This window comes from Miscanthus floridulus, chromosome 4 (genome assembly GCF_019320115.1).
Source record: "Miscanthus floridulus cultivar M001 chromosome 4, ASM1932011v1, whole genome shotgun sequence".
Classification (NCBI taxonomy): Eukaryota; Viridiplantae; Streptophyta; class Magnoliopsida; order Poales; family Poaceae; genus Miscanthus; species Miscanthus floridulus.
The window spans coordinates 7166864-7184985 of record NC_089583.1 but is presented as its reverse complement, the minus strand read 5'-3'; the positions used below and the strand labels follow the sequence as shown (position 1 = coordinate 7184985).

At 42.9% G+C, this 18122-nt stretch overlaps 1 protein-coding gene across 1 annotated transcript; it reads right to left on the bottom strand.

Annotated features, from left to right (window-relative positions):
- Window positions 1-14696: 14696 nt before the first annotated feature.
- LOC136549364 (probable UDP-arabinose 4-epimerase 1) lies at window positions 14697-17843 on the bottom strand. Its single transcript, XM_066540611.1, has 10 exons — window positions 17500-17843; window positions 17206-17348; window positions 16811-16924; window positions 16570-16677; window positions 16311-16402; window positions 16081-16222; window positions 15844-15944; window positions 15612-15741; window positions 15331-15475; window positions 14697-15207 (listed from the first exon to the last, which is right to left on the bottom strand). The coding sequence occupies exons 1-10, from the start codon at window positions 17570-17572 to the stop codon at window positions 14966-14968; spliced, it is 1290 nt and encodes a 429-aa protein (XP_066396708.1). The 5' UTR covers window positions 17573-17843; the 3' UTR covers window positions 14697-14965.
- Window positions 17844-18122: the final 279 nt, after the last annotated feature.

Genomic DNA, 18122 nt, shown 5'->3' with positions numbered 1-18122 from the left:
GCAGGTACGAGTGTCGTGTGACTGTGCCTTTTTTAGGTAAAATAAATCCTTTGCTGCCATGTGCCAGCCATGCACATCGTTCCAAATCCTGTTCTTGAAGCGACAGTTTCCAGAGCATCTGACGAATAAAGCAACGGGAGGTTGTTCTTTTTGTGTGTCAGCAAGATTTCTGCATCTGCTAACTGACATTTTTATTGAGATTTACCTAGCTGCTCTAACTGTAGATGCGTGTAAAGACCAACAAGTACACTGCATAACCTGACTGTTGGAAGTGAATGTAAATGAACAAGATGTGGAAGAACGGTTGCTTTCATTGATCTCGGAAATATATTTATACAAGTGGAGTGGTGTTACGAAGGGACACGACTGTTCCTAAAAAACATGCCTTTTAAAACTAAAATTAACTGTCTAATTCTATCCACTAATCCTGTGCTTGATGGATAAGATCACTCGTGAAGAGACGCCTGTTCGTCCGTAGACGTCCGTTCACGTATATAGGTGTCGTTTCACAACACCCCCCTTGATTGAATCTTCCTTGAGATCAATGCAGCTGTAAGCTGAAATTCCTCGAAAAACCCTATGGGAAAAATCTGAGGAATATATGATATGCCATAAAAACTTCTTTAAACCTTATTGAAAAATAAGGAGAAAATAACATATTTATTTGTGATTTAAATAAACCACTATGTCATTGGTATCCCATTAAAAATCCTAATGGGAAAAAATATTGGAGATACGACATAAAGATAACTCCCCCAAAAACCTTTCAGGAAAAATATGAGGAGCAATATAAAGTGATATGCCGCTAAAACTCCTGAAAAAACCCAGTGGCAAAATTAGGAGAAAATATGACGACATATTATTGGTATTGTCTCTTGGATAACTCACATGAAAAACCTTTTCAGGGAAAAACTATGAATGAGTTGTGAGGGCAATATGTGTCTGTGATATTTTCCACAAAAACCTTGATGGAAAAAATAGAAAATATGACACATGCTTACGTTAATATTATCTCATTAAAAACTTTAACAAGAAACCTTATGAGTAAAACTTGTGAAAGAAAAGAGTATAATATAATACTGGTACAGGTCAGCATCTAGGAGATGTCTTCCTCTGATTCTTGCAAATTTTGAAGTCATCGCATATCAATCTTATGTAGAAATTTTTGAAACATAGAAGTTGGTAAGGACTTAGTAAATACTTCAACGAGATTATCGCATGCGGTGATTTGCAAGATGTTTATTTCCCCGCTTTCTTGTAACTTATGGGGATAAAACAGCTTAGGGGCAATGTCCTTAACGACGTTACTCTTTATGTAACCTGTTTGCATCTATGTAACATAAGAGAAATTATCTTCCTAGATAATTGTAGGTGATTTAATCGAACCAATACCACATGCCTGTTGTATATGGTTAATCATTTTGCGAAGTCATACACATTCATGTGATGCCTCGTATAGAGCAATAATTTTAGAATGATTAGTAGAGGTCGTCGTTAGAGTCTGTTTAGAAGACTTCATGAAATAGTTGTACCTCCATATTAGAATACAAATCTAGTTTGGGATGGGGACCAGATAATTAACCAACATCCATGTATCCAGTCATATTGGGATCATGATTTCTCTTAAAGAATAAACCAAGATCCTTTATGCCACTAAGATATCTGAGGATATGTTTCTCTCTCGTCTAATGACGGTGAGTTGGATTTGCACTATATCTAACTAGTATGTTCACTGCAAATGCGATATCAGGTCTGGTGCAATTTGCAAGATACATAAGTGCTCCAATGACACTAAGATATGGAACCTTGGTCCCAATATCTTTTCTTCAATATCTCATGGTCTAAATGGATCTTTCTCTATTTCTAAAGAACGAACAACCATCGGGGTTTTGTTATGATATGATTTGTCTATATTGAATTTCTTCAATATTTTCTGGATATAGGCTGATTGATGCACTAAAATCCCTGAAGGATGGTGCTCAAGTTGTAAGCCTAGGCAATATTTGGTCTTATCCAAATCCTCCATCTCGAATCCACATGATGGAAATTGTATCTTAAATTATAATTATTTCTGTATCATGATGATACCAAAATAACCAATATACGCAATCATGCTTAATTATATACAATGTATGTTGCGATTTATATTTGGATTCAGAATATGAAATCTATTGGGACTTATACGTCTGAATCTATCAAATTCATTTGATATGCCAATTATTGAATTTGGAAAACTTCATTTTCACACATACCATGGGGTATGCTATGCTGGGTCTATGCGTGAAACCATATGCTACAAGCTCTCATTGTTCACCACCTTGCTTCTGAAAAGAAACTCTATGTGGGAAGATATTACTGTGGTAATACTTCTCATCATTGAACAAGAGCAATCTCCTTAATTGCCACCTTTTAGTTTGACCAAATTTGAGTGTGAAGACACTCTGCCTAGGACTTTTGGTCTGGATCCAGTAAGGTAAAAAAGCAATCTTTGAGGAGTATATGCCGCGATGAAAGATCTAGTTTGGTTTTGGTGAATTGATGAAACCCTAAGTGCTAACCTAGTTTATCAAGTAATCATGAGATAGGTAGCACATTCCAAGTGGTGAAGCAAATGAAGATCATGACATGATGATGGTGATGCCATGGTGATGATCAAGTGCTTGGACTTGAAAAGAAGAAAGAAAAACAAAAGGCTCAAGGCAAAGGTATAAATGGTAGGAGCTATTTTGTTTTGGTGATCGAGACACTTAGTGAGTGTGATCACATTTATAATCGATAGCCGTACTATTAAGATGGGTGAAACTCGTATCGAAATGCGGTTATCAAAGTGCCACTAGATACTCTAACTCATTGTATATACATTTAGGATCTAGTGGAGTGCTAACACCCTTGAAAATGTTTGTGAAAATATGCTAACACATGTGCACAAGGTGATACACTTGGTGGTTGGCACATTTGAGCAAGGGTTAGAAACTTCACCGGTGGAGTGTCCGCCTGTAGAGTGTGGACAGTCCGACGGTGCCACCGGCGCCCTAAACTTAGGTGAACGTGGTCACTGTAAGTGAACGGATGCTGGTCTCTGAAGGACCGGCACGTTCGGTTAGTAGCAGCAGAAGAAGTGCAGCGTCGGTTGTCGACCAGACGCTGGCGCTGAAATGACCGGACGCTGGCTGGCTACGTTCGGTCACACTGACATGGTCATGCACAGGGAAAACGCCAAGTGACCGGACGCTGGGTGAGTACGGTCGAGCATGATTGGACGCGTCCGGTCATGAAAAGTCATCTCTGGATGCTTATTGAAAATGACCGGACGCTGGGGTTCAGCGTCCGGTCACTTTGAGCTACTGCATCCGATCGTCACTTGACCGTTGAGATCGGGTGATCAACATTTGAAGAGAGGGGACACATGGCACGCATCGCGTGACCGGACACTGAGGTCCAGCGTCCGATCAATATGACCGGAGCGTCCGGTCACCCCGTGTTATGTCAAGTGAAGGGGTACAACGGCTCTATTTCGTGGGGGCTTCTATTTAAGCCCCATGGCCGGTTCAAGCTCACTCTCTTAGTCATTTGTATTGACATAGCAACCTTGTGAGCTTAGCCAAAGCCCTCCCACTCATCTCCATCATTGATTCATCGTCTTTATGAGATTGGGAGAGAATCCAAGTGCATTGCTTGAGTGTTTGCATCTAGAGGCACTTGGTGTTCGTGTTTCGCTGCGGGATTCGCTTGTTACTCTTGGTGGTTGCCGCCATGTAGATGGCTTGGAGCAGCGATGATCGTCGAGCGGAGAGTGGTGATTGTCTCCGGCTCTGATCGTGGTGATTGTGAGGGGTTCTTGACCTTTCCCCGGTAGAGAGCCAAAAGGTACTATAGTGGATTGCTCGTGGCTTGTGTGATCCTCATCTTGTGTTGGTTGTGCGGCAATCTATTGAGGGTTTGGCGTATGATGCCAATTAGCTCGTGAACCTCCAGGTGAGTGAATCGCCACAACGAGGAGTAGCTTGCCGGCAAGCAAGTGAACCTCGGTAAAAAAATCATTGTGTCATCATTTGATTCCGAGGTGATTGGTCTTCATTGTTATTCATTCTTATGATTGATTGGCTCCTTCCTCGACACAGCAGTATAACCTTCTTGCTCACTCTCTTTACTTTACCACAAACTAGTTGTCAAGCTCTTTAGTGTAGCTAGTTGTGAGAGCTTGTTAGTTTGGTTAGTGTGGCTCTTTTGTTAGCTTTTGAGAGCACACTAACTTAGTGTAGTGTCATAGCTATTGTGTGGATAGAAACTATATAAACTAGAATTGTGGTAGGTGGCTTGCTTTTTAGTACGCTAGCGCAATACTTGCTTCGCCTCATAATTGTCTAACCGATTTGTTAAGTGTTGTTGTAGAAATTTTTAATAGGCTATTCACCCCCCTCTAGCCATTAGGACCTTTCATGCGACAATTTGTAGTCTTTAAATGATTGATTCGGTTCTTGAAATCAATATAGCATGTGAAAATGTTAATCCTTTTGGACTCCGAGTCATTTCCCATATGGAGTCAGGGCGTTCCAATGTCCCAGGATTAGAATTTGGGTGCACCATTGATCTAGGTGGATTTTGATCCGGGTTTTGGATGCTCATCCATTTTTTGTGTCTATCAACTTGAGGTTGGCTTGAATTTACTGATTTAGAGGATATTGTCCTAGGTATCCTTGGATGCTTACTTGGAGCATTATCCTTAGGAGCGGCCGTACTTCTTCTCCTATTCTTTGGAAGTGGGAGTTGAATGGTTTTAATTGGTACCTCCATTCTTTCGGGCGTATTATAAGTAGGATAAGAGGATTTTGTGACACCCTTATTATCAGTAAATATTTTTGGCAGATTCTTTGCAATATGATGCAAATATAAAATATTCTAAATGATTAGGTTTAGAATTTTTGGTACGTGGATGTGAGGATTGCTCTTTTGATTCCTGGCATTCTTAATGTGGTATAAATCTCCCCCTAATGTCTGGAATTATCCTCAAATATGATCAACATACGAGCAATTTATAAATCCTCTGTAGAGTTACCTCTTGGGATCCCTAATGCCTATTGGTATGTTGGGGTGGTGATATGGGTATGTGAAAACATACTTGATGCGCAGATGGGAAATGTTTGGCTGTGGCCAAAGTTTCACGTACATACTGCAACGGAGGGAGTTGTATACGTGCAGCTTGATGAATTTGAATTAACGATGCGGTGTGTAAGGCCGCATGAAAACAACTTAGTTATGATAAATTACAATTCTATTTTAATATGTCATGCAATTTGATTCTCAATAAGAGACTTAATAAAACTATTATTGGTATGGACATAAGGTACTTGATATATAGTACCCAAAAACTAAACTGTTCCATATAAAATGGATTTGATCCCGCATCCAGGATAATTTGCTCTAAATTAAAGATTTCGAGCAATGAGTTTGGTATAGTGATGGTTCTCATGACTAAGAGACACACCTGGGACTATATTATGGATGCGTAAATGTGCATTACATAGTATTTTTATGGTCCATAAAATGGTAAATAGAGTCACATGTATGTTCTTGAATTTCTTCAAGAAATGTAGTGGCTCATATTGATGTTATGACCAATAGAATTGACAATAATTCTCAAGTTATCTCTATAGTTGAATAACTAAGGCAAATGTACCCAGTCTTGTTGACATCAACAGAGAGAATTATTTATACACAACATTGGATACAGGTTATGTATATGTAGTCAAATCAAATTGAGGATGTTTTGTTTAAGTATTGCTATATCCATTGTAAAGAGAAAAATACTCCTCTTAGTTGTCATCTTGGGGTTTCCATATGAAAACCACATTGATGGATATCTCTATAATTTTAATTGGGTACATTATGAATCAGAATACAAGAATGAATTCATGATTATTGTTTAAGTACCAATAAGGAGTATGATAGTAGGACGACCAAAGTCTACTATCATGACATCGTGTCAAGCGATTAACAAAATATTTTCTTGTCTCTATGTAAGAGTTTAGGAATATTTTGCTTCCCTATGTATAGAGTTTGTGATGCAACTATCCACTAAGCAAAATTCCTCTTTGCATTTGGATTAACTCCCGTATAAGTCTATATATAGCATGAAGAATATAATAACATTCTTTGCAAATATATAGATTACATACAAGTTAATTAATGGAATATCAAATGTGATGGCACATTATTGTGATATTCAATTAAAATTGATGATAACATTTTATATTACAACACCAAAATGGGACATAGATACAAGGTATCTTTGTAAATGGAAGACAAATTTGGTCTCCAAAATGGATCAAGCGAAGTAAATTCGATGATCGTGCTCTCCATGCTCATAAAACCCACTTATTAATTAAGTGTTTGGTTGCTACTTGGTTTTTTCATGAAACCTATTGTGAACAACTGGCCTTCCTGGTGGTGTTAGGTTGAAGATAGAAGCGTGGTTCATATCTTTATTGTTGAGCCGGATATTTATGTCCAATGGATTTGTAATACCGATCAATTAAATGTTTCAAGGCATGATGAAGGGGACCATGATGCCTAAGAGGGGGGGGGGTGAATTAGGCAACTTAAAAATCTAACTCTAAACTATGGCCTCTTTTTCTAATCTTAGCAAAACCTATGTAAAAGATAAACTATCTAAATATGCAACTACGATTTTGCTAGTGTGTTGCTATCTCTACCGCAAAAGGAGTAAAGCAATCAATGCAAATGTGAAAGATAAAGAGCAAGGTAGAGATATGCAAACTCCCGTCGACGACTTTGGTATTTTTACTGAGGTATCGAGAAGCGCACAACCTTCCCCCTAATCCTCGTTGGAGCCCCTCGCAAGGGCCAAGCTCCCGGTCGGGTAACTCCGTGGATAGCCTCGGGCCTTCCCCACACGCAAGTGGGTCTTCGACGTGCCTTCCGGCAAGCATCTCCTGGATGCTCCCCGCCATCTTCACTATCAAGCTTTTGGCTAAAACGCCACGGGCCTTGTTTCCTCCGGTACACGGTGGCGGCCACACCACAAACTCGGTTGATGTGATCTCGTAAGCCTACAAGCTCCTCCGATGTACAACAATGGTGCTCGCAAGCACCGAGTGATAAGAGGTATGCAAACATCACTAAACACTAGGCCTAAACCTAGAGCAAGCGTATAAGTGGTGGTCTAATCAACCTAAGCACTTCGCAAAGCACCTACGCTAATCACCTAATAAAACACTAAACACTATGCAAGTGGAGATCACTAAAATAGTGTATCAACACCCTAGGTATGTTTTCTCAGCTCCACACATCTCAAATGGCCGGTTGGAGGTCTATTTATAAGCCCACTGAGAAAGTAGCCATTCGGAACGAAATCCCGCTTTTCTGCTACAGATTGGACTCTGACCAACATCCGGTCAGTACTGACCGGACACGTCCAGTCACAAAAATGGCTCCCTAGAACCTTACTCATGTTGATCGGACTCTGGCACCCAGTGCCCGGTCACTTTGCTGCTCAGCGTCCGGTCCAGCATCCGGTCACCTATGTGAGCTGTCCAGCGTCCGGTCCAGCGTTCAGTCACCTCTGTGAGCTGTCCAGCGTCTGGTCACCTCTGTGAGCTCGTTTCTTCGTGATCTTGCATCCGGCTTGGTTTCTATCTTCGTGCTTGGACTTTTCTTGATATCTTGGGTCTTCTCTTGTGCTTCTAAGGTCTTGCTTATGGTGTTGATCATCGGATCATCACGTCGCCTTCATCCAAGTCACGTCTTGCATCCTATTGAACTACAAAATAATTACTTACAAATTCATTAGTCCAATTTAGTTGTGTTGGTCATCAAACACCAAAATCTAAAGTAAATGGGCCAAGGATCTATTTTCCTTACAATCTTCCCCTTTTTGGTGATTGATGACAACACGACTAAAGCAAGCAAATAATAAAATTTTGAAATTTAAAAAACTATCTACTTGCTAGGATGCAATGCAAGGGGCAAGATTATATGATGCTAAAAGATACTACTTGTAAGTCTACATAAAAACTCATCTTGCCCTTACAAATGTCCCCATGTGTTATTATGGATTTAAGCCTTGCTTCCTATAAATTCTCCCCATTACATAGGCTAATCCATAATCCACTAACCTCCCTTTCTCGGACCATTACTATAAATTAATGCTTGCTTTTGGTTCTCTAAATTCTCCCCCTTTAGAATCAAACACCAAAAAAGGAAGACATTAGTAGCATAAGGGAGGGTCAAACTTTGTGATCCTTTGTGTGTAGAGTGAAATAGATCACAAAATTTGACTCTCACATTATATAGACTAAGCTCCCCCTAAATATATGCATACATATGATAGAAGGCAAAGCATATGCATAATTGGCAAAGTATTGCACACGAGAATTTAATCTATATAATGCACGGAGAAAGCATATAAATATCAAAATGAAATCAACATGATGATATGATTTCTACCACTTGCAATCGGTGGTGGATATTTGAAGTATGATGCTTAACTCCGGGGATTCCATTTTCCTTGCAATGAGACTACTACATACATGATAAGCTTGAAAAGGTGTTAGTCTCAAAGCATCCAACCTATAGAGTAACCTCCCCCTAAATTTGTGCACACAAGTATGGAATACTTGTAGGAAATATGCACATTGATTTTAGAATAAAAAACACCACTTGAAAGATGACATCACATGAATGTGAGTGTCATTTTCGAAGGCGATATTCGGGAGAAATTATCTACAATTTAGACTTTGGCACATATTAGATGAACAATTGAAGGACAAGCTATGTGTCGTGCTCCTAAACAATTTTAAACCATGTAGGATTGCTCCAAGAAATAAGAATAAAACCGAGCAAGCCTACCATATGAAATACCTAGTGTATGCATGACCAAATATATAAGAATGCAAATGCAAACCTAGGCATGAGGAGTAACTAGATGCTAAAAGATTCCAATTGTAGGAAATTTTAAATCTAATACCAATTGAAGTAAATTGAATCTAGTTACCTAACATAGGAAGGGGAATTTGCTTTCATAGTATTCACTAACCCACTTGGCAATGATTTTATTCATCATGATGCACCCCATGAAATGCATCCATACTTTACCAAGTCTCCAAATTCCCCGAAGTCCATTAGACTTCTCACTTCCCTTTCAGGATCCAAACCTTCTTGGTACTCTTCATGTTGGAGATGATTTCCTTTGGCACCCAAAAGCGTTTGACCTCATTGTTGGCTTGCTTGTTCACCTTGATGGCCACCACCTTGTCATTTTTCTTCTTCTTTAGCAAGTATGGTGTGGAGGCCTTCTTGTCCACCTTGTTGGTGTAGGTGTTGGAGAGCTTGCTTGTTTGCTTCTTCTCTTTCTTTTTTGCTCCTCCCCCATTCTTCACCTTGCACTCATAGGACTTATGCCCTTCCTTGTGGTATACGTAGCAAACCACGGTTTGTCCTTCATCAAGCTTCTTCACTCCCTTGACGGTGTTATCTTGATGAAGTTGGGCTTGCTTCGCCTTGCCTTTCACTTGAGTCAAGTCCTTGGTGAGGCGAGCTACTTCTTGCTTGAGTTGCTCATTCTCCTTTGCAATCTCTTATGTGCATGTATCTACAACAACTTTCTCAACACAAACTTGGTTGTACAAAGATGAGTCTAAACATAAATCATTACAAGAAGTAGAGGCATCTTTTTTAGATATGTTAAAGATAGAGCTTTTCTTTTTAGAAGCCTTGGTGGGGGTTGTACTAACGGCTTCAAGATTAGCAACTTTATTAGTTAGCTCATCACAATGTTTGCACATGGTTTCCATTTTAGCAAGCAAACTTTTATAAGCATCTTATGAGCTAGCTAACTTTTCTTTTAATTTTTCATTTTTCTTTATAAGTTGCTCATCATTGATTGTGCATGCATTTGTTGTTGCACTAGCCTCAAGTTGCTTAATTTTAGTAAATAGTTCAATATTGAGATTAGCAAAGTTCTCATATTGTTCAAGTAAAGTTTTATATGCTTCTTGTGAACTATCTAGTTTTTCTTTTAATTTTCTGAGCTTCTTTTGTTGACTAGTGCAAACTTTAGCATAATTAAGATTTTGTTGCACAATTTCCTCATAAGAAGGCATTTCATAATCACTATCACTCTCACTAGAGGATGAGCTTTTGTTACCTTGTGCCATAAGGCACACATGAGAAGAGCTTGATGATGAGTGCTTGTGCCCTCACCTCTTATGATGGTGTTCTTCTTCACTTGAAGAATTATCCCATGACCTTAGTGATGTGAGGGCTTGGTTCTTGCACGCCTTCTTCTTTGTCTTGGGTATGGACTTGTTTGGACAAACTTACACAAAGTGCCCTAACTCGCCGCATCCATAGCATCCCTCTTTCTTTGCTCATTTTTTTGATTGGTGAAAATGAGATCTTGAATTTGGATGGGCACACCCTTGACATTTAGCTTTTGGATCATCTTCTCCACCTAATTGATTAGTTTGATTGATTCTTCATCAAGGTCGGAGGTAGAGGAGGAAGATTGATCATCATCATTTGAATCTTCATCGTCATCATCATCATCCTCATCTTCTTCTTCATCCTTACTTGAGGAGCTTGAGCTTGAGCTTGTCTCAACTTGCTTGTCCTTCATCTTCTTTTTCTCGCTACATGCAAGAGCTTTGCCTTTGCTTGATGAAGAGGCTTCTTCTTGACCCATCTTGCGTGACATTTCAAATGCCACTATTTTGCCAATGACTATGGCCGGGGTCATGGTGCTCAAGTCCTCTATGTTGTGAATGATGGTGATGATACTTGCATATTTCTTTTGTGGTAGCACGGAGATGATCTTCCTCACGATGTCCGCATCATCTAGCTTTGTTAGTCCTATTGAATGGAGCTCATTGATAATTAGATTCAATCGAGAATACATATCACGAACAAGATCATCATCATTCATTGTAAAGGAATCATAATTTTGTTTAGCTAGACAATGTTTTTGCTCACGGACATTTGATGTGCCGTCATGGAGCTCTTAGAGTTTTAACCATATTTCATGTGCCATATTTAAAGTGAACACTTGGTTAAACACATCCATGCTAAAAGATTCAAATAAGCAATTCTTAGCTCTAGCATTAAAATATATTTCCTTTTCTTCACTCTTTGTGGGTTTATCGGGATTCTTAATGGGTTTCATCCCATCATGAGTGACTCTCCAAACTCCCAAATCAACCGCCTCAAGGTAGCAAGCCATTCTTGCTCTATAGTAGGGGAAGTTAGTGTCGTCAAAGTGCAGAGGCCTAGAGATATCCATCCCAACCACTCTAGATAGCGTCGGCTCAAGGCGGTTAAGCCAAAGGTTCAAATTGAGCCAACCGGCTCTGATACCAATTGAAGGGGACCGTGACGCCTAAGAGGGGGGTGAATTAGGCAACTTAAAAATCTAACTCTAAACTATGGTCTCTTTTTCTAACCTTAGCAAAACCTATGTAAAAGATAAACTATCTAAATATGCAACTACGATTTTACTAGTGTGTTGCTATCTCTACCGCAAAAGAAGTAAAGCAATCAATGCAAATGCGAAAGCTAAAGAGCAAGGTAGAGATATGCAAACTCCCATCTACGACTGCGGTATTTTTACTGAGGTATCGAGAAGCGCGTAAGCTTCTCCCTAGTCCTCGTTGTAGCCCCTCGCAAGGGCTAAGCTCCTGGTCGGGTAACTCCGTAGATAGCCTCGGGCCTTCCCCATGCGCAAGTGGGTCTCCGACGTGCCTTCCGGCAAGCCTCCCTCGGATGCTCCCCACCGTCTTCACTATCAAGCTTCCGGCTGAAACGCAGCGGGCCTTGTTCCCTCCGGTACACGGTGACGGCCACACCACAAACTCGGTTGGTGTGATCTCGCAAGACTACAAGCTCCTCCAATGTACAACAATGGTGCTCGTAAGCACCGAGTGATAAGAGGTATGCAAACCTTACTAAACACTAGGCCTAAACCTAGAGCAAGCACATAAGTGGTGGTCTAATCAACCTAAGCACTTTGCAAAGCACCTACACTAATCACCTAATAAAACACTAAACACTATGCAAGTGTAGATCACTAAAATGGTGTATCAACACCCTTGGTATGTTTTCTTAGCTCCACACATCTCAAATGGCCGGTTGGGGGTCTATTTATAAGCCCCACTGAGAAAGTAGCCGTTCGGGATGAAATTCCGCTTTTCTGCTACTGACTGGACTCTAACCAGCGTCCGGTCAGTACTGACCAGATGCGTCCAGTCACGAAAATGGCTCTCTGGAACCTTACTGATGTTGATCGGACTCTAGCACCCAGCATCCGGTCACTTTGCTGCTCAGCGTCCGGTCCAGCGTCCGATCACCTCTGTGAGCTGTCCAGCGTTTGGTCCAGCGTCCGGTCACCTCTGTGAGCTATCCAGGGTTCGGTCACCTTGTATTAATGTTAGTGTAAAAATCTCATATGCATAATAACATAATCGAGGTAGTCACAATAAAGGTGTAGACCTCAAAATGGGCATAATCTGTGTTAAAAGTAGATGCCAAGTCATTAATGCAAGTTGTATGAACACGTCTTAAGGTAGTCATCAAAGATTGATGTAGACCTTAGTTAATTCGCAAACGAATTGGGTACTCACATTGAGGATACTCACCAAGTTGTGGACCTAGTGTAAATCCTACGGTAGCAACTATGGTGCTACCTTGTGGATGGCCAATAGGAATGCGAACTAATGGTAGTCATTTTTGTGAAAAGATGTAGACCATATGTTCTAATTTGTGATGTTGGGTACGCACGTTGAGGATAGTCAATAAGTGTTTACTTAGTGTAGATCCCGCAGTAGCAACTTTGATGCTACCTTGTGTATGGCCAACAAACAAATATAGAACATGCGCATTATACAATTGATGAGAAAATACACATAAAATGTTGCATCCATAATTTAACCATGCAGTGCTTTAAAATTGAAAAGCTTAAATGGGCTTAAATCAAATGATCGATTCATATTAAATAAATGAATTGCAAGATCATGGTTGTAATAGTAAGGAAACTTGTTTATAGGATTTGCCATACAATGGGACAAATACTTTAAACAGTACCATAAATAGACATTTTACAATAGTAAAACATCACAAGTACAATAATTGTTAAAGTCATCGACCTAAACAAATAGTACTTACACATAGAATAACTATGTAGTTTGCTGCGGAGAATTATTAGAGACAAATAGCCTTATGCGAATTCTTTGCAGATAAAAAAAAGATAAGTAGCAGGCTTGCCGGCCGTCAGGCCCGTTTAGCAAGGATGTTGTACGAGCATTCGGCATGCCATCCAAGCAAAACGATCCGATAAGAACGAGTGGCAGAAACTGCCTCTCGCTCGAAGCCATCGCTATCGCTATCGCAGCCTGCAGAAACACCACCGCTGTCGCCATGGAGGAGGCCGTTGTAGTCGCCGAATCGCGCTGTTACCGACGGATTCAAGCAGCCGGACAACGCTCCCTCCTCTCTCGAGATGCTCAGGCTGGCTAGGGGCGCTGCCCTCAACCTCGTCGGAGGAGAGGTGCCCCACGCCGCCGTTCTTGCTTGACCCGACGTGGCTGTTGGGGAGGCCGCACGCCGATGGTCAGTGAGGGATGCGGAGCCAGGTCCGTCGTGGGCCGGGGCAGCGGTTGGCGGCTTCGCCGACGTGGACGCGGCGTGGAATCGGCGCAGTCGGCAGAGGCGGAGGAGGCGGGCCGTCGTTGAGGGCGCGGCTGCTCAAAACTTCACCACGCACGAGCGTGGGCAGGCGCGTCGGGGCTAAGCGGCGTGCCGCCGTTCTTGGTGGGGAGCGGCTCCGTGCCCTCCTCAAACCCGCCACGGTGAAGAACGGAGTCGGCGCTGGTGGTGCCGGCTCGACCTCCATCGGCTCGGGGGCGGCCCGGTTAGAGGGGCCGGCGACTTCAGGTGCAGGAGGTGGGCAGGGGCCGTGGCCATGTTCGACGCAGAACCGCGGCAGCCACGGCGGACATGGTCCCGGTCCGTGATCGGGGCAGATGGATCTCGTTGGTGGCGCAGGGGCCACTGGAGCATCGGTGGCATGACGATGACGTCTACCATGCCCACCGACTCGTATTCGAAGCCCTTGTCCTCTTCCCCGGCGTTCACCGAGAAGATAACGGGAGGTGCCAAGGAGATCGGCGCTAATCATGCGATGGTTGAACGGGAGCCCCATGTTGACGGTGCCGTGGAAGATAAGTCGACGATCAAACTCGCCTGAGGTACGTAGCGCAGAGGCGACAACGTACCTTCGAATCTTCTTCTGGGAACTTCCTTCTTCTCGTTCCTGAGAGAGATGTGCTGATAACGTATTAGAAGTGAACAAGATATGAAAGAATGGTTGCTTTCATTTATCTCGGAAATATATTTATACAAGTGGAAGGGTGTCACGAAAGGACACGACTATTCTCAAAAGACATGCCCTTTGAAACTAAAATTAACTGTCTAATCATATCCACTAATCCCGTGCTTGATGGATGAGATCACTCGTGAAAAGACGTCTGTCCGTCTGTAGACGTCCGTTCACGTATAGGTGTCGTTTCACAACACTGACCACGTTAGCAAGTGATGCACTGTGTACAACTATCAACGACCACGTTAGCAAGTGATGCACTGTGTACAACTATCAACGAACCATCTCCAACAACATCGTACAATAAGCATTTGGATAACATCTTGTTACTTTTTTTTATTATATATAACACAATAACGAATATGTCCATATTATGATCTTACATTGATCAGCTAAAGCCTGCGATAAATATGAATCCTGAAGAATCGAACGAATGACCATGAGCTTTATATGTATAATATATATGAACTGACGCCTGTGAGTGAGTGACTAAGAGCCCTCGAGGAGAGGTCTCTAGTAATACTATGTTCACCTAAGTTTCATCCATCCAGATTGCTTGCTTAGACGCAGCCAACCTCTTCACAAAATCATGGCCTGTGGCGGCTCGTACCCACTCCGGTGAGCCGTCTGCCATGTCCACGCCACCCTGAGGCTCTCATGGAGATCGGTGCGCTGAGCCGTCCAGTTCAGTTCCCTGTTGATCTTGGCAGGGTCGCTGTAAACCTCGGCGTAGTCACCTGCTCTGCGAGGGAAGTAGTCAACCTTGATGTCGACTCCGGTTGCCTTCTTGCAGGCATCGACGAACTCCTTCACTGACCGACCTGGACAATCAAATGGAATTGAACTGTATTAGCTAACTGATAGGATAGCGTTGTATTATTTTGTTTCTTTGGTTTTCATATATAAGATAAGAAGAGAGTATTGGTGTTGTGAGGATATATGACCTTTCCCAGTGCCAACATTGTATATACCAACTCTGCCTCTTTGCGCCTTGTTGAGCGCTTTCACGTGGGCATCAACAAGGTCGGTGATATCAATGTAATCTCTTACACAAGTGCCGTCAGGTGTTTCATAGTCAGTACCTTTAACCTGTAGTAGCAAGTACCATTTGTAAACTTATAAACTAAGGAACATCATCATATGTCAGCACTCGTATGGCAGAAGAACCATTAAAGGATATGGCAGCAGAAGACCAACTGCTGTCTGAAATGGTAAATCAGCGTACCTTTAAACCTGGAATTATCCCCAGTGCTGCATCAAAGCATGCCCCCGATATACGGCCATGCTCACGCAATTCAGGTCTAGGAGCTTCACCCAGTCTGCCTTCTGGGTCAGAACCAATGACATTGAAGTATCTAGCAGTGCAAGGTTACTCATTACATTAGTAACTCAGCGATTAAATGATGGTTTCAAAAGAGGGTACTGTTGATTTATTGGTGATTGGTGAATGATCCAACCTTAGAATCATCACAGCCATGTCTGATTTCTTCGACTTTGAGAAGTCTAAGATGATATCCTCTGCCATTTTCTTGGCCTTACCATATGGGTTGATCGGAAACTGCACAACATAGTTTAGCTCAGAACTTGAAAAGGCAAAACTGTAATTTTTCACCCTCACCTTTGTTAATGCCAACTAAAACAGCATCCAACTTGTTTTAGAAAGAAACTAAAGATTTCAGAAGCGAACTGCTGACCTGGGGAGTTTCTTCAGTGATGGGCATCTTCTCAGGCTCTCCATAGGTCGCACACGTGCTAGAGTAGATGAGAGTCTTCACATTGTGTGTAGCCATGGCTTCCAGCACCAATAGAGTGTTTGCGGTGATGTTATGATAGTATCTGTTCAAAGTGTTATCCAAGTATTATTATGGCCAGGTAGGGAAATTCGATGATAGTCTGAGACTGATGAGAAGTGAAATCCCAGTACCTCAAAGGTTCAAGTGTGCTCTCACCAACATAGGCCACAGCAGCAAAGTGCATAACAGCCTCAAATGCATTCTCTGCAAATATTCTATTAACCTGAAGATATGCTATTAAGGAAACGAAATCACAAGAGTAATCTTTTTTTTTTCTCGTCATTCATATTTGATTTGATACGTTTTAAACAGAATATATGAGCCTGCTGCGGAGGCATTCGATTATTTGCACAGAGAGTAAAATAAAAAAAAATGAATAAATCAGGATACAGCTTCTGGATCTCCTAAATCTGCCTGTATGAACTGCAAGCGCCCAGGCTCTGGAAACAAGTTCTGGAGAGCCTTGATGGCCCCAATATTTCCTCTGGAAAGATTGTCCTGGAGACAACACAAGTCTGTAACTGTAAGCATCCTTGTAACTCAGATAGGAAGGATGCTAAATTTGAGCAAGAAATGGAAAACTCAGACAATGGAGACGGCAAGTGATGAGTGAGGAAGTATGTATGCTTACCACTATGGTGACTCTGAAGGAGTCTTTGAGCAGGCGAAGAGCTGCGTGCGAGCCGATGTAGCCGGCGCCACCGGTGACTAGCACGTGCGTGATCCCAGGCTCATGGATGGAGAACTGCGCGCATTCACAAGGGTGATCGAGGGACTTGTAGTGCCAGACACTTGAACTCGAAATTGAATTACCAAAAAAAAAAAAATGGTGGAATCCAACAGTTGTACTCTGCAGTGTTTGGCTTTTCATGTTCCGGATCGGTGAATGCTCTTATGAACAGAACATATGCAGTTGTGGATCCAACTACACTGGTAGGATCCAACTACACTGGTAGGACTTCGGAGTAGAGTAGAGGAGATGGTAGGCAGCAGGTAGAAACAGATGAAGAGAAGGTTGGTTATTACCAGGGTGGGTGTGGGAGGCTGCCGCCTGTGGCAGGGTGGCTGGGTGAGCATGACGACGCACATGGCGGCGAGGAGCGCGAGCATGACCACCTTGCTCACGCACCGCGGCTTGCGCTTCGTGTCCGACGACAGGTCCATGATTTCTGCAGGGACAGAGATAAGTTGAGTTTTTTTGCCCCCTTTTTCGATTGAATTGCAGAAAGATACGGCACGGCGGCGGCAAGAGGAAGGCGACGGCAGAGCACAATTGCGTTGCAACAAGAGATCGAAGGGAAGCACAGCGCAGGACCTGACCTGATAAGGAGGCGGAGCAGGATCTGGAGGCGGGCCTCTGCGGCGGCCTGCTGCCGCGGCTCGCTGGCAGCATCGGCGCCGGGCGACACTCCGACTCCGACGACCTGCACGGCGGCCGGCCGGGCCAGGTAGAAGGCGGCAGCGCCCCGCCCCGCCCCGCCGCTACTCTACTCGGCTCGTTGCGGGCGCAGCGGTGCAGTTTGGAGACAGATCCAGGCCCAGCGCTAGCAGAGTGGAGAGGAAAGCCGAGCGGAGCAGCCGGACGGGCCCGCAGTGAGAGTGGAATCGGGACGGGGACACGCGGGAGCAGACAAAGGACAGGGACGGGAAAGGGAGGGGAGGTGCCCGGTGCCCCGTGCCCTCCACCCTCTCTAGCTGGAGGCGGCTACCTAACCTACCTCTAGTCTAGTACGTACCTGGCTAGCTGCTGCCGAGTTCGTTCGTCGGTGGTCGCTGGTCAGTGCGAGTTCGTTGACGACTGTTTCTCCGGACTCCGTAAATGCTTTTGGTTCCAAAAATATATATTGCAGCATGTACACGACGCTGAACGTGCTCTATCTTCACCGTTGAAAGCTTGCCTTGGGATTTGTGCCGCTCACTCTGCTTACTGCTCCACACTGCTG